Raw genomic sequence first — 22,358 nt, 5'->3', positions numbered from 1 at the left:
AGTGAGGCAATATTACGATACTTAAATTACCGTAATACTACTTTAAAGTATTACGGTATTTTAATTATCGTAATACTCTATGTTATTACGGTAATTAAAGTACCGTAATAGATGTTTATGTTATTACGGTACTAGAATTACCATAATTCTGTCTCTATTTACAACAGTATTTTAATTATCGTAATGGTCACAATGCATTACGGTAGAAAGACTACTGTAAATGGTATTTTTGTCCAAAAAATGTCGAAAATTGAGAAAAAAGATGTGGGCGAGGTTTTAGGAAGTTTAGAGTTTTTTGTGATTTTCTTAAAATTAAAGTATATTAGCGAAAATTTCCCATTTTTTAAACCTTAGAGAAAATTTAATCCTTGCAAATGTCTTTTTTAAGGAATTGGTTTATCTAGAAATTAAAGTGATATCGTTCGATGAGGGTAAATTCTTGGGAAATTAACTTCCTTTGTCCAATAAATTTGAGAATTCGCTTTATGTGCAAGTCATAAAGCGGCTTATTTTTCTATCTATTGTTGATGTTTCAATTCAATGAAGGAGATTATTTGAAAATAACACACTAACACACTTAAAGTAGGATTATGACAAACAAAATGAATGATTCATATGACGATTTCTTAAATTATAATAACTAATGCACGTAGACATGCAATGAGAGATAGAAGACTGAAAAAAAGATTAAAACAACAAAAGATACGTTAGGTTCAAATGTCATTTTAACGAAGCGGCCAATAAAATAAGATATTTGTAAATATAGTAAATGGTGCTTTGGATAGAGCCGAGGCTCTAAACAATCAAACTAAAGCCCACCTTCAAATAGTGTCGAGAAATATGGTTCCAATACGGGAAATCTTTGTGATAGCTTTAAAATATGTTTTCATATTTAATTATATAATTTAAAGCTTAAAAAATAGTGTCGATCGAGCAGATCTATGAAAATTCCAAAATCTTGAAAATTGACGGTCAAAAAATGCTTTAAAAGATGCACTATTTTCAAAACTGGAAATCCATTTTTTTTCTCATGTCCATGCATCTTGATATCGAGATGATCAATTTGAGGATATTTGGACATCAATTTGAGAATTTTTTAGGTGGGCTTTAATTTGATTGTTTAGATCCTCGGATTTATATAACCGTTTTTCTAAAATAAAAGGGAAAAGAATATTATAGTTAAACAGTAGGAGCAATTGACTAATTTATAAGAAATTTAAAAATTAATCATAGACTATTTTGAAAGCACGAGACTTTCACAGTAAAATTTACTCTGATCTTTCTATTTTGAAACGTCTTTAAAACACAACAAAATGACTTATGAAAAAAAAACTTGAAAGCATTAATTTCGAGCTCTCAAGAGGTAAAAGATTCTAAAACTAATCTATATTCTAATATTATAATTAGAAAATAAATTAGCACAACCTCCATACGATACACTAATGAGTATGGGGTCATGCTTATAGGAGTCTTCTCATTTGTTCGATAGGCCCATAGTGTGTCATTTAACTTTTCATGTCAATTGGAAAAAAGGTACAATTTGGACACCGGTAGTCATCCAAAGGTGTAGACCTGCATCCCAATTTCATAAGAAGTAAACAAAGGAAATTAATTATTTACCCAAGATAGCATGAAACAATGGAAAAAAATTCTCAAAGAGTGCTTTTCTTTCAAGTGAAACAATAACAATTTACAGATTAAAGAAATAAGCCTATTCAAATCAAATATGCTTGCAAACAAACAATAGCAATTTATACATGATGCACATGGTAGGAATGAGTAGGTACAGAAGAAACAATGGAATCATGTGGTATGGTTTGGTGATCCAATGGAAAGGCTAGCAGACAAAAAAACAAAAGATTCATGCAGAGCCACCTCTGCTTAGGGATATAGTTAGATATGAAACCTTCTAAGCATATTGCCCAATGGTATGCCAAGATCGTATATGCCCCTTCCCCCCTAAAAAAATAAAAAAACAAAAACACGGTACACCCCACCACACTACACCACACACTAACACAAAATGTGAATGCTGTAAGGCGTAAAAATGATTAATGAGTTTGAACCTCACCCACCAAAAAAAATCCCTTCTTGTTGATGTTAGTGTATAGAAGTTAACATTAACCTCCACTAACATCCTAAAATGGTGAAAAAATTCCCCAGAAATCTCCAAACTGTAATTTTAATGATCGCCCAAAAGTTGAGCAGAACACCCAAGAAGCCATCATCAAGTGCTTACCTTTCAATTTCCTGAAGACTGATTCTTTTGTGTTGCTCTGGAACAAGTCAACACATACTATGTTACCCTCTTGTCTAATACTAATTAACACTTTCCTTCAAATACAAACTTATGTCCCTTTTCTAATTCCTTTAGCTTATTATTTTCCAACAAAAGCTCTAAGGTCAAGGAACCCTGATTTACAAAATTATGCAGTAATATCTATTTTATTACCTCTTTCTTGCTAATTATGGGCATTCACAATTCTTCAAGTAAGTCAAACTAAATTCGTCCTCTTTTTTTATCAAGTATCAAAAATTCTTTCTTGAAGTCTAATTAACTCCAATTTATTAGAATTATTCCATTACAAATACTTTTGAAATGTGCATCCCGCAATTAAAAAAAAAAAAAAATTAAACAATAGCATCTCCAAATTCTTATAACCTTACCCAAAAACAATAACGTCACACGAGTCACTATTAAAAAAAAAAAAGAAAAAAAAGAAAGAGTAAATCACCTGAATCTATGTTTACTTTTCTTTTGATCGGTGAGTTTATGTTAACTTTCAAAGCAAAAATGTCAACAATTGTGCAATGCAAAACCAGACAGACTGACAAAAACCAGGCAATCACTAATCAACACTCCCAAGTCGATGAACACTCCTTCCAAATACCCCGGATTTATAAATTGGCCACTGTAACTGAGGAAGACCCCGAATGTAATCCACAAAATGCTCAGTTTCTAATTGTGGATAGTTCTATCATAACAAACTTTGTCAATCAAGCAATATCTCAATGGAAACCCTAAACACACCCAGTTTATCATTGTTCCATGGTCCATGAAAATAGATTTCTATTTGCCCTAAACACTTCAAGTTGTTGTTTTAGTCAATGGTATTAATTATACTGATCAGAAACCACAAAGAACAATGATAATGAAGAGGATCAGAAGCTTTATTCCACATCACCAAAATCAAATTGTTGTGCACCTTAGTACTAATATGCTTTCTTCAAATTCTTCCCCAGACACGAATGCATAAAAAGAGAAAACCATCAACTTTTAAGATTTCAAAACCACGAACTTAACAGATTTCACAGACTTTGACCAAGCAGCCAGACATTGAAACCTCAAAAATGTCCATCTTAATATGCATAAATTTCTGCACAAAACTAAACAACGTGACTTCTCTCCTCCTTTGACTTGTTAATTGGCCACAAACCAATAGATTGTTTACTGGAAACACAGGACCTCCGAGTGTGAGGTCACATCCAAACCAAAGCCCCGCCACCAAAATTCACAAAATAATTTTTCTTAAAGAAAAATAGGATAGTTAAGTCTATGTATAAGGATTAACTAAATATGACCACAAGATAAGACAAGCATTTACAACTCCAAAAACACATAATCCATCAAACACAGGTAATTCTTCTGCCCCATCTCAAACGAGATATTGAAACAAATCAATAAAAACCATTAGACCCAGATTGATCAGAGAGGATGTTTCAAATAGTAGTGATGTAGAGTTTCAATCGATATGTAAAAAAAATAAAGGAGAAAATAATAGAAGGCATGAAACTTAACCTGGTGCAGACCAGGTCAAAGAAGCGATCAAGCCAAGCCAATCTTCACAACACTTAGGTCAAGTGAACACAATATATATCACAGAGAGATAAAGAGATAATCTTTAAATGCAAACTAGCAAAAAAAGCCAGATTTACAGCATTTGAACAAACATCCGATTTTTCATAGCAAAAAACGCAGATCAGTAATGAATACCCCAAATGCAAACCCATCACGGGGTTTTCAAACCAATAACCCATAACAATTCGTACCTCTGTGACTGCGATTAAGACAGAGCTTTCACTTCTGTTCTCGTATGAGAGGCGCAGAGAGAGGGAGACGTCAGTTTGGTAGTGCTTCCCCTGTATTTCTGGTTCAGAGAGAGAGAGTTCGCGAGGGTTTACAGCATTTGAACAAACATCCTATTTTTCATAGCAAAAAACGCAGATCAGTAATGAATACCCCAAATGCAAACCCATCACGGGGTTTTCAAACCAATAACCCATAACAATTCGTACCTCTGTGACTGCGATTAAGACAGAACTTTCACTTCTGTTCTCGTATGAGAGGCGCAGAGAGAGGGAGACGTCAGTTTGGTAGTGCTTCCCCTGTATTTCTGGTTTAGAGAGAGAGAGTTCGCGAGGGTGTATTAGGGCCCCTGTAGTTTGTAAAAGATAGAGAGGAAACTAGGCGCGAGGGAGAGATAGGGTTCCTCTGGTTTTAGAAAGAGAAAAGGAATGGTTTTTTATTTCGTGTGGTTTAGAGAGAGAAAGGGAGTGGATGCATCGGTAGAGAGAGAAAGATGAAGTATAAGAAAGGCTTGAGGCAGGTAGGCTTGCCATCTCTGGACAGTAGGTGGGAGTGTAAGCTGGAGTTTGCAGGCCTAAGCTGTCTCTATTTCAAATGGAGTTTCCCTTCTGCAAGCTAAAGTTTGCCCTTTTGAATGAGGAGCCTTGATTTTAAATACGTTAATCCGGGCCGTTGGCACACCACAACCAAATACGCGAATTCGCATATCCCATCTTTTCGCGTACTACTACAGTAATTGCCAACGGTCCAGATTGAATCTAGGCCGATCTAACAATTCCGAATATATGATAGTGTTTAAATTTTAATACATGAAAAACATCGATCAAAATACCTATGAAAAGTCTTAGGGGTATTTTAATCAAAATATTTTTGTAGATTATTTTTTTTATATTTTTATTAGGTGCACCTTGATGAGAAGAATATACACTTAAAATTTCAAGTGATTTATATTTATAAAAAAAAATTTAAAATTCAAACACGAAAAGAGGTCATGACCGTCATATCGGCCTAAATTCAATATGGGCCATTAGCGTTTACTGTAGCAGTCAGCTAATGGGTGTACAGAATCCACTTATATATATATATATATATATATATATATATATATATAGATGGGGCAGTTGGCATACGGACTCCTCAGTAGCTTTAGAGGTACAGTGCCCTTCAAATTTTATCATGGTATATAATTTTGATGTAAAATGTTATTAGGATTATCTCAAAATCTATTTTTATATCTAATTATAAAATTTTAAATTTCAAATATGGTTAAAATCAAGTAGATCTATAAACATATGAAAACCTTGAAAATAGACGGTGTAGATAATATGTTGTAAAATGCACTATTTTTGAGATTTAAAATCTTTTTATTTTTCATAGTCGTATATCTCGATATCGAGATGATCAATTAAACGGTTTTTCAACATTAAAACTACCTTTTCCGATGGATTTTTTAGGGGCATCCATAGTTCAACATTATAAGGTAGCATCCCTATATAAAATTTTTCCATATATATATATATATATATATATATATATATATATATATATATATATATATATATATATATAGGAAGATGCTACGGTACGACGATTCGTGTACCGCTACAATAAACACCGAACGACCCATATCGAATCTGGATCAATCTGACGATCACAAATGTCTGATAGTGTTTTATTTTTTTTCTACAAATTAGAATGATCTGAAATTTAAAGCGTGTATTCATCAAAAATAGGTGAATCTACGAAAAATATCAAAATAATATTTTACATGAAATAAATTGCCCAAAATACCCAAAAAAGTTTCAAAGTTATTTTGGTTAATTTAGTTTCTACATATTATTTTTTATATATTTTTATTAGGTGCGCCTCACTAAGATGTATACACACTCCAAATTTTAGATCATTCCAATTTGTAAAAAAATAACTAAAATTAAAACACTCTCAAATAACTATGACCATTAGATCAACCTAGATTCGATCTAAACCATTGATCGTTTACTGTAGTGGTATCCATATAGGCATACAAAAACGTTTTCCATATATATATAATATCCCTCGCCACAACTTTCGCAAAACAACCCAAGCAGAATTCATATTGAGAGGGAAAATTTCTAAAATATGATGAAGACAAAAATGTACCATAACTTTTTAACTACTCTTGCTTTTCCTTTCTGTTTTCCCAACTTAGCCTAAAAGAGAGAGAGACTGGTACTGGAGCATAGAGTGTCTTTTCCATTTAAATTAGAGATGAATGCAAAATTTAAATGATATCCTTATTTTATTTTTCCATTTAAATTAGAAATGAATGCAAAATTTAAATGATATCCTTATTTTATTTTTCCATTTAAATTAGAGATGAATGCAAAATTTAAATGATATCCTTAATTTATTTGTTACGCCACTCCAAATACTTGATTTCTCTTCATAATACTCGATTTCTCTTCATAATACTCTGCCCTACCAGCCACCGTTTACAACTTCAACAGCCATTGGCGTCGAACTTTTATTTTAATGTTAGCATGGGAGCTGGAGAGATAGAACTTTAGACATCACGATGCGGCACTCACCATCCTGACCATCTTTGCCTAGAGCCCATTCTCGATATCATCCCATGTTCCCTTATTCATGAATAAACTCAGATGGTGGATAGCTTGTATAAGCACCCCAAGAAATACTCACAGTGCGTAAAGTAGATTTTCAATTCTCAAAATAACTTTCCTGTCAAACGATATGCAGAGTTGTTCCACCAAGAACATTGGTTTTGAGTACTAGAAAGTGTGGATCATCACAATACATAAAGGGTGGGGTTCAGGTGCATATTGAAGTGAGTTCATTCTTCCAAGTCCATCTGAGAGTAGGATTTTAGCCCCCAAATTTTAAAGATCCTATCTCAATTACAGTAGTTATGTATCTCAAGAAACGAATAATATGAATTTGAATCTTAAAAATGGCCTGTCTTATACTTTTTTTTTTTTGTAGAATTGTTCATTGCAATTCATAAAAATCATTACTATAGTATTTTTGGAGCTCCAAATTCATATATGTAAAAGTGGAATTAGATTTGCAGTATCTAAGAAATATCCGGATCCTAAACACCTTGAAAATCTAGGACGGATATATGTGTCGGATTCTAGAAACCTTGGGAACGAAGATAGACATATGAGAAAGCCAACTCGCCAAAAAAATTTCTCCTACCAAAGTATGCTTAGGCAAGTGTTCCTTGAACAATTCCAAAAGTTCAAATAAAGACATAAAATGTACATTAAATTAATTTTTTGAGCATCCACTTTTTTCCTTTATAAAGCTCCGAGAGCATCCATTTTTTTCCTTTGAAATGTATTTTGTAGACATTCAACTCCCTAATATTGTTCATAGCATACCCTTAAATCCAATTATTGTTTTTCTTACTTCAACGAACTCATGTCAACAGTCCTCATCAAAACCCTGCAACTGCTGATCTTATGTCACTCCTTGCTCTTAGACGTAGCACTCGTGTCTTTATACCACCTACCCGACTTGTTGACCATGAAACTATTTTACCTTAGCAGCAAGCCTTTCTTGCTTTTGTTTGTTCTTATTCTGAACCCCAAACTTACAAAAAAGCTGCAAGTAAACTTCAATGGCAACAGACGATGATGGATGAGTTAACTGCTCTTGATCGATGCATGCTTAGGAACTAGCACCTCTTCCAAAAGGTGAGACTGTTGTTCAATGTCAATCAAAACAAACGCAGATGACAGCCTTAAACGGTACAACACTCACCTTGTGGAAAAATGTTACAATCAACAATATAGAATCGACATAGTATAAACTTTTGCTCCAGTAGCCCATATGACTACTTTTCGGACACTCATTTCAATAGCATCCATTCAGCAATGGCTCTTCTATCATTTTGATGTTAAAAATGTTTTTCTCAATGGTAATCTTGCTAAAGAAGTATATATGAAGTTACCTCATAGGGTTATTGATTCATAAAAGAGGGTGTGTAAACTTCAACGAACCCTCTATAGCCTCAAACAAGCACCCCGTGCTTAGTTTGAGCAATTCCGCAGTGAATTTCTATCGGTTGGTTTCAACAGAGTCATCATGATCCGGCCCCATTTGTGTCTAAAACTTGTGAACGATGAGTTCTCTTGTTACTACACGTGGAAGACATCATCATCTCTAGTAATGATATGGATACAATTCATAAAATCAAATAGAAGCTTAATCAAACTTTCGAAATGAAATATTTGAGGTTCTTGCGCTATTTTCTTGGATTAGAGGTTGAATATTCCCCTCATGGGTATCTGCTTTCACATCTAAAATATGCCTAAAAAATTGTTTCCCAAGTTGGACTAAAAGGTGATACAAAGAGAGTTAATACCCCTATTCAATTGAATGCTAAATTTTGGGCTACACATGGTAAACCTCTTCCTGATATAACGTTTTCCAGGCAAATGTTTGGCAAACTGATATATCTAACAATCTCACATCTAGATATTGCTTATGCAATTCTTATTGTTGTTATATGGTATTTTTTTTATTTGACTTAGCCCCAAGTAAAAATAACCCCAAAATTTATAGGATGATGGCTTGGGGTACATTAAGGATCCTGATCAAATTTCAGCCCTATTTGACAAGTTTAAGTTATGTCTGATCGAGATCCGATTCGAAAATTTAGCTCCGATTGCTTTGAAAAATACCTCATAACTAGAGCCCTAATTTTTACATCTCAAATGAGCACCAGACCACCACCATTGAATTCAAAATGTTTCAAAACCCCTGTATAGGAATTTTCAGCCATTTCTGTCACTTCTAGACCCCGTATGCCCAACTTACACAAAAATGACAGGTTTTACACTATTCTGGTGAGCCTGTAGGGAACCAGTTTCCATTTATGGAAACTGCTACTTTTGAGCATGGGATTGATTTTTGAATGAACATATCTCCTTAGACCCGATCAAGCCCAAATTCCAATGCAAGGTTCGTCTCAGTGACGCGCACAATTTGATATAAATCCACCCCCTAAATGATGAGCAGGTGAAGAGAATTCGTAGAGAGAAGTTTGGCTTGAAATTGAATGGTCTAAAAGGAGAAAATGGCATTAGATCAAGTGGGCATATTTTGAGATCCCGATATTGGATCGTCATGAAAATAGATGTGTTGCGATCGTGGGATGAAGATGAAAAATATGAGGTAAAATTCAAGCGAGATGAAGGGTCGGATTGAGAACAATTTAAACATGAAAATAGCACATTTTTCGGTCACCGGAATCCCATTTTTCAGTGGCCGAAATCTCATTTTCCGACGACTTTCTAAATTAGTAACAAGTTCAAATGACCATCAATTTTGATGAAATGACCGTGATGCGATTCTATCCAAGTCGTGATGAAATAATTTGCCAAAAACATGACATAATGGTCTACATGAAGAATCAAAAGTTTCCATGTTCTTGAAAGTGGCAAATATTTTTATTGCCATAAAAAAATACGATTTCGGTATCGAAATGGATATCAAAACGACAAAAATAATTCGAGTGTCATTTATACGGCAACGGATTATTCAGATGGCCATTAAAAAGCCCCCAAATTGCCCCTAGATGGTGTCCACGGCTTAGGCCTTCTTCAAAAGGGACCAATTAGTCATTTCTTCAATTGTGGGAAGGAGTATTTTGGTCCCTTTTCACTAACACGAAATTACATTTTAATTCAAGAAAAATGGTATTTTTAGCAAATTTAGTCCACTTTTGAGCTTCCACCCATGTTTTCGTGGATGCCTATAAATAAAGGTAACTCATCGTATAATGGGGCTTTCCTACCGAACCCGGGTCACCGACCCGAGACCCATTCGGACTTGCAGAAAACCCAGGTCTACCAATTGTTAGTCAATTTTTAAGTGCTCTTTATTCGGTTCATCTCATTGCTATCTTGTATATCATTCGTTATATCAGGGATATCCTTCACCAGGCTTCATTTTTCTCATCCTCTTCCTCACTTGAGCTCCAACCTATACAAACTCTGATTTTGTAGGGAATCCATGTGACTGAAAATTTACCACTAGGTTCTGCATTTTTCTAGGAGACTCTCTTAAATCTTGGAAAAGTAAGAAACAAAAACACATTTCTTAATCTACCTCAAAAGCTGAATACAGGGCTATAGAATAAACTACCACTGAGATGTTTGGCTACGTTGGTTGCTTGCAGACATGGGTGTCACTCTTACTACTTCTACTCCACTTTGTGTTTAACAACAAGAGTGCTATTTATATTTGAAAAATTTTGGAGTTTCATAAATGTACCAAACATATTGAAGTTGATTGCCAATATATTTAACAAAAATATTTGACAGGCACAATTTCTCTGCCCTATGCCCCTTTTGCTGCTCAACTCGCGGACTTCTTTACAAAATCTCATTCTCTGCATCACTTCACGCGCTTTGTTTCCAAACTTTCCATCATTTATTTCAAATCATCTCAAGTTTGAGAGAGAGTGTGAGCATATATAACAACCTACACTCTTCATCAATATATATAACAACCTGCACCCTTCATCTTAATCGAATAATGCATTGAAATAATGTACAGTTCTATACTAAAAGTATATAGAAACCATATCTCAAAAATTTAGTAACTACTAATTTATATTGCAGTTACATGCAATTCTTACTGTATAAATCCACCGTTGTAACATCAATTTTATATATCAAGAGAAATACTATTTTCAAACAAGTATCTTGGTGCAAAGATCATGTTGGCCCTTCGAATGATTTAAAGATGGATCTATTCATTTGAATAGATCAACCCCTAGATCATAATTTGAATGATCCCACGACTTCTCTATCATCTTTTTAATAAACGAGTTTATAGTGTCAGATCAAGGGATTTTCATTTGAAAATCTTTCAAATTTGCATTGAAAATCATTAAGTTGGATTTATCCAAAACTTAACATAGTATATATATATTATAAAGAACTATTTTTGGACTCGACTCATACCAAAGGCCAGGTCCTAGTCCGACGCTACTAGGGTAGGTCAGAGCGCACCGCCGGAGAAATGACATTGTAAGATTAAAAATAGTAAAAACATAAAACAAATATAAAAAAGAGGGAGGGGGACTTTGACCGCATGCTCATGAGAAATGAGAAAGCACCCTGCACCCATGGCAAAAGGGAGAGGGGTCGTTGGCCACGTCTCTTCCTTTTTGTCCCCCTTATGGATCTCTCCACGCCCACTATTTGATTTCTCTCTCTCTCTCACCTCTCTTTTATCCATCTCTACGATCTCTCTCTCCCTCTTATTTCTTTCATATCTGTTTCTCACACCTCTTTCCACTGAAATCTCTCTTCCTAATAGAGAAATGACAAACGGGGCAGACTTTTATCACCTTTTAGAGAGCGAAAGAGAGAGGTAGAAAAAGAGTGAAATAGAGGGAGAAAGATAAAAAGAGGAGGGGGAGAGAGAGAAGAATGGAAAAGGAGAGCAGAAATCACAGACAGCGTACATGATTGAGCCGAGAAAAGGGAGTGCCCCTGTTAAAGAGAGAAGAAAGTGGGTGAGCCCCTAGATTTTAAAGAGAGATAAAATAAGTGGGGTGGTGCCCCATTTATTCTGTAGATTAGTTGTAGTACTCAGTGAAACGCACAAAGTTAAGGCCCAGACTGAGTAGACTCGGCAGAGATTCAAAGCACGTTTCACCTCTAGTGTGTAAGAGTGCGGAAGACAGTCTAACGTAAATCTCAACATCCACAGTCATATTATACGCTACAAATTTAAAAGGTGTATGGTTTATTTTTCCCTTTTTATCTCTAAAAACTAGTTTACCTATATGCCTAGAGATTTCGTACACCAGGCCGAGAATACTTTTGGGTTACTTCCTTTTTCAATATATAGAAAAACCTTTGGGTCTCTTTGCGTATATGGATTTTAAGACATAGATTTCTAACCCTATGGATATTGTCAAAATTTACTGTTTGGATTGTTTAATGACTAGATACTTAAAATCAAGAAAATCAAAATCATGGAAATTAGACCAATTCTTTCATGATTTCGTTTCCATACCAAAACTTATTTTTTTACATTTTTAAAGCCGATGGATTTCATTTATTGGCTCCCTCGACCCGAAATATAGGGAGCATTTGGTAAGTATGAAAATTTTAGAGAGAAAATGTTTAAATTTTTTCAAGAAAGAAACTATCTGAAAATTTTTATAGAGAAAAACTATCTCAAATTTTAACTTTTAGAGAGATAAATTATTTTAAAATTTTGGAGAGAGAAATTACTAAATTTTTTAGAGAGATGAACTAACTCAAAATTTTAGAAAAACAAACTATCTCAAATTTTAACTTTTAAAGAGAAAAAGTATATTAAAATTTTAGAGAGAGAAAGTGTGTTACAATTTTAGAGAGGTAAAAAGTCTGAGAGGGATGAACTATCTCACAATTTTAAAAAAAAAAACTATCTCAAATTTTAAGTTTTAAAGAAAAACTATCAGATTTTAACAAATTCAAAATTCATTTTTTTCTTTTAAAATTAATAATTTAATAATTATTTGCTTGAGGTTTTCATGTTTATCCTCATCACTTGTCTATTAACATATACAATGCGTGCGAGACCATTCAAGTTTAAAAAGCATGTGCACCTTGCGTATTAAACATGGACAATTTACGCTTGCGTGTTAAAATTTACACGTTTTCGACTTAGTGTTGAACAAAATATGTTTGGACTGAAGTTTGAATTTTTATTTTTATTTTATTTTCTCCCTCAGTTAAGACCTATTCTAAGATTAATTTTAGGACCGTAAATATAGGGATATAACGTCTTCAACACATAGATTAATATCAATAAAAAGATTCCAATTTTCATCCCCTACACATATGAAACGAAATAATGTCTCAAGATGGAATAAAGACCGTTTAATTTTTAGAAGTTGAGATCTAAATATCATAAAACTCGAATGTTTTAATTTTTTTCTTTTTGAAAATAATTATCTAGAGATTCTTAGGTGGTTAGCAAAATTTAAAAAATCCAAAAAATCTCCCAAATAAGCCTTCAAACTGAGGGATTAAAAGTAAATAGTCTCATTGTATACATATTCCAATAGTAATAGGACACAGTTTCTATGAGCCCATGTAGAAATTAGTCACTTCGTAAAAATCTAATTTTGAGATGGAATTTTGGACTTAATATTTAAAGACATGTAATCTCCAATATGGAGATCATGAATATGAATAAATAAATAAATTTTGATAAATAAAAATAATAATTCTATTAAGAAAACATTTGGACCGTTAGTTTCAATTGTCTTAAAATGAACTACCTATTTGCATCCATTTTTTAGACGAATATTTTTAACCTCGATAACCGCAAATGTAGAAATGAGATCCTCGCCGCATGAAAGAATTCTACATAATAACAAGGGTCCCTTCTAGTTTGAACAAAATTTTAATTAGCACCATGTCCCAAATGGCCATGATCTCATCTCAAAGTCCAAAATGTACAACTATTTGTTCCTTGGTTATTAAGACTATTCCCTATTCTTATTAATCACATCGGGTCTTACGAGGCCTTGACCAAATACTTTTAAGATTACAAGGCCACCTAATCAAATGGATAATGGCAACATGCGTCTATAATATAAGTTTTAATCCTTCAAACTATTGTCTTCGTACCTAGCATTCTGCATAATGGACGGTGAGCATGGACTAAGAATTTGATTATAAATAGGAAGCATGGCAACAATCGTAGCTCATTCTCCTCTAACAATGGCTACCCTAACAACATTTGTTATCGTGGCCTTACTTAATCCCTTACTCTACTCTCTTCTCAATGCATCACCCTCCATGGCTTCAACTTTGGAGAGTGGCCTTCTAGATTGTTTGGAAGACAATAGCGTGATAAACTATACCACATTCACTTCATCACCCCAAATTTACTACAACCTCCTCAATTTCTCCATACAAAATCTTCGATTTGCCGAGCCGTCCACCCCGATGCCCTATGTTATCGTTCTCCCTTCAAGCAACATCCAAGTACAAAGTGTTGTGGTGTGCTCAAGGCGACATGGGTGGCTTATACGTACACGATGCGGGGGCCACAGCTACGAGGGCTTCTCCTCAACTGGGGATTCACCATTTGTCATCATCGATCTGATGAGGCTGAACAAGGTGGACGTTGATGTTGCCGAAGGAACAGCTTGGATCGGGGGAGGAGCAACTTTAGGTGAGACTTACTATCACATAGCAAAGGCTAGTAAGGATCGGTATGGTTTCTCCGCCGGATCTTGCCCCACAGTGGGAAGTGGGGGGCACATTAGCGGAGGGGGATTTGGGCTCCTATCTAGGAAATTTGGGCTTGCTGCTGATAACATATTGGATGCATTAGTGGTCAATGCCGACGGGCTCCTATTGGATAAGACCACAATGGGCAAAGACATGTTTTGGGCCATTAGGGGTGGTGGTGGTGGGAGTTGGGGAATAGTAGTCGCTTGGAAGCTTAGGTTAGCTGATATCAATGGAAAAGTGACTGTGTTCCAAGCTAAGAGAGAGGGAAATGAAACAGTAATGAATTTGGTTCGTGAATGGCAAGTTGTGGCCCACAATTTGCCTAAAGAGTTCTATCTCTCGGCAACTTTAGCGGCTAATTCGAGTCATGTTATTGGCGTTTCATTCCTAGGAATGTATCTGGGAGGTGTTGATGATACAGTCAGGATAATGAGAGATCAGTTCAGGAGCCTAGCCATTAGAAAGTCCATATGTAAAGAGATGCCATGGATTGATTCTGTGCTTCGTTTCTCAGGCTTGCCAGATGGGAGCACCAAAGAGGACTTGCTTAATCGGTTCTTAGTGGGTAAATCATTTTTCAAGGCAAAATCTGATTATGTGAAAGTACCATTGAATGCTAGTTCTCTAGAGGGTGCTATTAAGTATCTCGAGGAAGAGCCTTCCGGGACGATCATTCTTGATCCTTATGGTGGGAAAATGGACGAGTTTGAGGAAGATCATATAGCTTTTCCACACCGTAAAGGTAACCTATATGGCATCCAGTATATAGTAAATTGGCAAAGACAAGAGGATGATTACAAGTACATGAATTGGATCAAACGTTTTTATGATTACATGGAGCCCTATGTGAGCAAGTCCCCAAGAGAGGCTTATGTCAATTACTTGGACATGGACTTAGGAGCTGCTAGAAATGGAACTGCAAGTGTGGAAACTGCAAGAAAATGGGGAAAGAGGTATTTCAAGAACAATTTTGATCGTCTGGTTACTGTAAAGAGCCATGTTGACCCTCACAATGTGTTTAGGAACCCACAGGGTATTCCTGTCGACCCGAAACAAGTACGTTGAATTTAATGGATCTCCTCGAGCCATGTCATCTTTGGGGCTTGGGTTATGTTGTAAATGATTTGCTGTGGTTTCTTGTTGTGGTTTCAACTGAACCATGTTTTTTGTGGTCTCAACTGAACTATGATGTGCTCTAATGCTCTCTGTAACAAGCAGGCAATAAGAATATCATCCATGTAATAAATTTGCCATCAATAAGAAATGTGTACCCTAGACTCTTGTATTGTCTCATTGTGTTACTCTTTATCATTAGCAAGACAACGGGTTGGACCAGCCCTGGCCCTGTTCCCCTTAGGGCTAGACTGGCCCTGGCCCTGACCCTGGCCAAATCCGAGCTACGCTGTGTAATTCAACTGGTCCATTGCCATCCCCAGGTAAATAAGTGGTTCTTGTGCCCAAAGAAAACAAATGTACAATTCATTCCCTAGGAAAATGGTACATGCATTCTCAATTTCTGCTTCAACATAAATATTTTAAAAGTTGACCCAAAACAAAGGGAAAAAATAATGGAGAAAATGGAAAGTATCGAATGAGACTATTTACGTTGGTACAAAGTGGTCAAAATTAATATTGACTACTAGATGTGAAATTTGGTGGCTGTATTTATTTCATTGACCAAACTCATCGTTCAAACGAATTTTTTTCGAACTTTGTGACATACCAAGCCATCAGATTTCACATCGGATGGTTGTATGTAATTGTGACATTCGTGTACCCAAGGTAAATGGTCTCTTTATATACAATCCCAGAGAAAATAAGTTTATTGACTAGCAATGTGGAGTATTTTTACATCATACATAAGACTGTCCCATTTTTGGAGCAACATAAATATCGACAAACTCGAAGTCTTTATCTTTTCTTTTTGAATATCTAATTGTTCTAAAGCAGATACACAAAAATGTAGATAAAAAAAATCTCCAAGTAGCTTTTGTGCTTGAGGGAGAAAAATGTAGATAAAAAAAATCTCCAAGTAGCTTTTGTGCTTGAGGGAGTTTGTATACATTATTGCTCCTGCGGGAACGTATTATATATGTTGTGTTATAGCTCACTTGGTTCGTATGAAAATGTTTTCTAAAAAATATTTTGACATGAAAAAAATTCTCTCATGCAATAATGTGTAGGAATATTTTCATACCAATTATATTTTCATACCAATTGGTTCTAGTGCATCTTTTCACACCAATTGGCAACTAATCGATCAATAAATATTTCTACACTTGACCACATGAGATAATTTTTTCATATAAAAATGTTTTCTAGAACACAGTTTTACACGAAATCAAACATGCCGTTATAGTGAAATGATTTGGTGCGCCCCTGGAGCATACGGTCCATTTGCACTATGCAACCCACCGATTGGATGACTCTGATGAACTTGGCAGTCTTATTAGCAAACCTTTATAAAATGGACGGAGTACAATATAATCTCCATTTAGTTATGGAAAAAGTTTATATAAGGATGCAACCTTATAATGTAGAACTACGGATGCACCTCAAAAATCCATCGCAAAAGGTAGTTTTAGTGTTGAAAAACCCTTTGATTGATCATCTCGACATTGAGATATGTGACCATAAAAAATAAAAAGATTTTAAGTCTTAAAAATAATACATTTTACAACATATTATCTACACCGTCCATTTTTAATATTTTCATATGTTTATAGATCTACTTGATTTTAACTACTTTTGAAATTTAAACTTTTATAATTAGATATAAAAATAGATTTTGAGATAATCCTAAAAAAATTTTAAATCAAAATTATATCCCATGAGAAAATTTGAAGGTGCACCTTACCTCTACAGTGCAAACTGCACCCTTTAGTTATTGATATGCCTAAGTTGTTATGGAAATTCTCAAAGGTTTCATATTTAAATGAATAATAATCAGACAAAGAAAAACAGTTGGTGCTACAAGCGGACGAAATATGCATCAAAACTTCATGTTAATGCCATATTAGGGGCTTTTTTTCAAACTGAAAACACTCGATCATACTCCTTAGTCTCCAGATCAATCTTAAAAGGAAAAGCTTTTCTTTGGGAGCTCCCAAAAAACTTTCAAATCAATTATTCCTCAAAGATTGAGTCTAGAATATTTAGTTGATGGGCAATAAATCTTAGGGCCCATTTGGATAGGAGGAAATTAAGAATTTTGGATATTGAAATAAATAAAAAAATCTACGTATTTTCAATATATCTAGGTTTTTTGTTATGGATTCTTCAAATCTCTTGTTTGGATTTAAAATACAAAATTCATTGATTCCTTACGATCTTTTTCATATCCATTTTGTGGTAACAAAATTTAATAGAGTATCTTTCCCTTAAATTGTAATGTACTCTCTCACTAAAACCCAAATAGGGGCTTTTTTCAAACTGAAAACACTCGATCATACTCCTTAGTCTCTAGATCAATCTTAAAAGGAAAAGCTTTTTTTTGGGAGCTCCCAAAAAAACTTTCAAATCAATTACTCCTCAAAGATTGAGTCTAGAATATTTAGTTGATGGGCAATAAATCTTAGGGCCCATTTGGATAGGAGGAAATTAAGAATTTTGGATATTGAAATAAATAAAAAAATCTATGTATTTTTAATATATATAAGTTTTTTGTTATGGATTCTTCAAATCTCTTGTTTGGATTTAGAATACAAAATTCATTGATTCCTTACGATCTTTTTCATATCCATTTTGTGGTAACAAAATTTAATAGAGTATCTTTCCCTTAAATTGTAATGTACTCTCTGACTAAAACCCAAATTTGGGATATTCTCTCTTTAAAAATTTTGTGATAGTTTCTCTCTCTAAAATTTTATTATACTTTTTCTATGTTTAAAACTTAAAATTTGAAGTAGTTTCTCTTTCTAAATTTTTTTAGATAGTTTCTCTCTAAGTTTAAGATATTTCCTTTTAAAATTTTAAGATAATTTCTCTCTCCTAAAATTTTGAGATAGTTTTTCTTTTTAAAATTTTTAGATACTTTCTCTATCTAAAACTTGATATAGTTTCCGCCTCTAAAGTTTTAAGATACTTTCTCACTTTAAAGCCTTAAATTTGAGATAGTTTTTTTTGTAATACTTTTGAGATGGTTTCTTTCTAAAAATTTTTTAGTAATTTTTCTCTCTAAAATTTGATATAGTTACTATTTTTAAAATTTGAAGTTGCTTTTCCTCTCTAATATTTAAAATTTGATATAGTTTTTCTTTTTTAACTTTCTAAAATTTTAATACAAATTATGTATTGGGTCTTAATGGGCCTTCATTTGCTCGAAGTTACGATGATCACCCCCCAACTGCGGTAAAGTTTTTCATTTTTTCTTTTTCAAAATTTGTGTCCCCGTCCGGCGATACAAACCCCCGTCCGGCGATACAAAACCGGAGAGCAGAGTTTTTATTTTCGCACTCACGAGGCTGTCCGGCCTTCGCATTGTTGGACAGGGGATAAGGAAGGCATCGAGGTGAGGCTTTGAGAGAGAGGAAAAAAAAAAAAGGGATTCCATATGCTATGTGGGTGAGAGCTCTCTTTCAGGAGTGGAGCTTCAGGAGGTCAGAGGATTGGTCATACTTTAGAGAGCGAGAGGGTTTGGCATATTCTATTTCGCAGAGGAAAAAGTCATTGGTGTTGGATTTTGTAGAGACAATTTGGCAAAAAGGGCGTTTGTCTTTGCCCTTTGTTGCAGATGATTAGGAAAGTTAAAACAACATTGTTATCGAAGAAAGTGATATCATCCTTCAAAACCTTCCCCTGGTGTATCAACAACGACATCTTGGCCATGGATAGTCTCTGTGCTATTTTTAACAGAAGCAACCTTGTAACTAGCTTCAACTTCGATCTAAAAGTGACTTCCCTTCAATGACCTCACGAAGAGCTTCATCCTCATCCAGTCCGTACAACTAGGGTTTGCTCTCCGAGACCTCTGATACAATGGACTCAGAGAAGCATGTAAGAAACCAGAGGCAAGAAGGGAAAAGGGAACATGAATATGGTTCTGCTGTCAAGAATTTGAGATTGAAGTAAAAAGAATTAAAGCGAGAGAGAAAGCCGGACACCTAAAGTGAACAGAGACGGGATACTTAGAAAGAAAGAGAGAGAGAGAGTAGAGACGGGGTTTGGTTGAGGAGAGAGAATTAGGTCAACTTTATAAATCTAATCTTAGAGAAGAGAGAGTTGATTGATAGACCAATAATTGTTCGGTATTTTAAACACAAGATAGCAAACTCAACCAAGTTCAAACGTACCCGCAATGCATATCTTGGACAGTTTTTGTAAGTGCGAAAATAAAAATCCTACTGTCCGGTCTTTTGCAATGTCATTGCCAAATAAGAGTATAACTTAGAAGAAAAAAAAAATAGGGTTAATTGGAAATTGACCCAATAGTGTACGAACATAATTTGCTCAAAATCTTAATATACTTTCTATGTCTAAAACTCAAAGTTTGATATAGTTTATCTCTCTAAAAAATTGAGATTGTTTTTCTCTCTAAAATTTTTAAGTGCTTTCTCTTATCTAAAATAATATAGTTTCTCTGTCTAAAATATTAAAATACTTTCTCTCTCTAAAATTTGAAATTTGAGATAGTATCTCTTTTTTTAAAATTTTGAGATAATTTCTTTCTAAAAAATTTCAAGTAGTTTCTTGATCTAAAGTTTGATATAGTTTCCCTCTCTAACATTTTAAAATTTAAAATTTGAGATAGCTTCTCATTCTAACAATTTTGATATAGTTTCACTGTCTAAAAAATTTTAGGTAGTTTGTATCTCTAAAATTTGATGTAGTTTGTCTCTCTAAAATTTTAAGATACTTTCTCCCTCCAAAACATAAAATTTCAGATAATTTCTCTCTAAAAATTCTGAGATAATTTCTCTCTCTAAAAAGTTTTAGATACTCTCTTTATAAAGTTTAATATAGTTACTCTCTCTAAAATTATAAGATGATTTCTCTCTTTAGAACTCAAAATTTGATATAGGTTCTCTTTAAATTTTGATATAATTTCTCTCTCTAAAAATTTTGATATAGTTTCTCTCTTTAAAAATTTTTAGTACTTTTTTAATCAAAAATTTTATATATTTTATATTTATGGATTGAGGAACCCTATTTGTACGGATCGTGGTCCCTATGTTTTTGGAATCAAGATCCCATGAGAAGTGGCAAACGCGTCCCTTGCAAAATGGGATACAAATCTCATGAGCGTTAGCAGCGCAATTGTCTATACATCTAGGGGCCGTTTGAATACCTGGAAATATATTGTCTGTGAAATATATTACTGGTGTAATACATTAAGAGGCTATTTGGGTACGTAAAAATTTATTAGGTGATAATAGATTATAGAGAAATATGACATTTACACTGTTTGTGTACACTTTAATAGTAAGAAAATAGAAAGAGATTATTCGACATTACCTGAGATTTCCCACAAAAATCACGAAATCCATTTCGCGCTCGCTCTGCCCTATCCCTGCTTAAAAAAACATTTCACTATCTCAAGTATACGTTATATTGTATAATTATTAAAGTAAATAGAAAGTGAAAGTAAGGGATATGAAAAGGGGAATCTAAATTGATTTGAACATGTCCAGGACAATTTTCTACTGCAATCATAATAAACAATTTCTACATCCCTCACTCCTCAATTTGATTTGGTTGTAGCCCTCATCTGACTCTCATATAAAAAGAAAATTTTTTAATAATTGGTAAGTAAAAGTAAAGGGAAATCTAAATTGATTTCAACAGTTATAGAACTTGATGAGGGACAATTTTCTAAAATTTCTACATCCCTCTATCCCCAATTTGGGTTGTAGCCTGCCATCAGCTCTCGTATAAAAATAATAATAATAAAAATAATAATTGGTAATCGATGAGAAATTACATAACACGGTCATAATAAAAAATTTCACACATCATAATCCCCATAAGAGATTAGTATAAGCTCAATTGAAATAAGATATCTCTTCCAATGCTTCAAAATTTTCTACTGCAATTACTAAACCTTCTAGTTTACTAATCAAACTTCTTCCCACTTTTTAGTTTGTACCATAAAGATTTTGATTTTGGTATCATAAATTTATTGCTTATTTGAAATAATATATAGAGAGACAATTGAAAGACTTCTATAAAAAATAAATAAAAAAAAGGCTTATCACAATAAATTGAAATTATATATAGAGAGACATTTGAAAGACTTCTATAAAAAATAAATAAAAATAAGGCTTATCATAATAAATCATGTTATTTTGATCATATTATTCCAATGACTTATTATGTTGAAACCAAAGTCTAATCTTGTTAGCCAAACATAGCCATATTTTTCATATTTGAATGGTAATGCATTTTTCATATTTCTTCTATGCATAGCCAAACAGTAGCAATATATTTTCCAAGTTGCATCTAAATACTACCCAAACAGTAAAAATCCATTTGCAGGTAATGTATTTCGCAATAATGTGTTACGCCCGTAATATATTTCATAGACAATATATTTCCAAGTATCCAAACGGCCCCTAATACATTACCTGTAAATGGATTGTTACTGTTTGGGTAGTATTTAGATGCAACCTAAGAAATGCATTGTTATTGTTTGGCTATGTCTGAAAGAAATATAGAAAATGCATTACCAACATTTTACCATCACGTGCCTATAAACTATCATTTCTTTCTTTTTTATCACAAAATTCCACTAAAATGCAGAATTATCATTTCTTTCTTTTTTGTCAAAAAATTCCACTAAAATAATGAATTAAAATCATCATCACACCATTCCAAAAAGATTTCTAATTATAACATTATCACCGTTCCAAAAAGATTTTCTAATACTACCTTGTACCATTTTACATTCATGACACTATTTCCTACTTATTTTAAGTGCATTTGGCAATTACATGCAATCACATGTTTTCTAACATACATTAGTTTCAACATGATAAGTCATTGGAACAATATGATTGGAATAACATGATTTTAAT

At 33.8% G+C, this 22,358-nt stretch overlaps 2 protein-coding genes across 2 annotated transcripts; one reads left to right on the top strand and one right to left on the bottom strand.

Moving 5' to 3' along the window:
- Positions 1–1,237: 1,237 nt before the first annotated feature.
- Positions 1,238–8,873, bottom strand: LOC110007980 (uncharacterized). The gene is made up of 4 exons (XM_088863730.1): positions 8,814–8,873; positions 4,297–4,464; positions 4,051–4,200; positions 1,238–1,572 (listed from the first exon to the last, which is right to left on the bottom strand). Exons 1-4 carry the CDS (start codon positions 8,871–8,873, stop codon positions 1,555–1,557), a joined length of 396 nt encoding a protein of 131 aa, XP_088719856.1. The 3' UTR covers positions 1,238–1,554.
- Positions 8,874–13,683: 4,810 nt separating this feature from the next.
- LOC18442864 (berberine bridge enzyme-like D-1) lies at positions 13,684–15,636 on the top strand. The gene has a single exon (XM_006853074.4). The coding sequence runs from the start codon at positions 13,795–13,797 to the stop codon at positions 15,409–15,411; it is 1,617 nt and encodes a 538-aa protein (XP_006853136.4). The 5' UTR covers positions 13,684–13,794; the 3' UTR covers positions 15,412–15,636.
- The last annotated feature ends 6,722 nt before the right edge of the window (positions 15,637–22,358 follow it).

The sequence above is a fragment of the Amborella trichopoda genome, chromosome 4, assembly GCF_054954075.1.
Source record: "Amborella trichopoda isolate Santa Cruz 75 chromosome 4, AtrichopodaSantaCruz75HAP2 v2.0, whole genome shotgun sequence".
NCBI lineage: Eukaryota > Viridiplantae > Streptophyta > Magnoliopsida > Amborellales > Amborellaceae > Amborella > Amborella trichopoda.
This window is presented reverse-complemented; position numbering and strand designations above follow the sequence as displayed.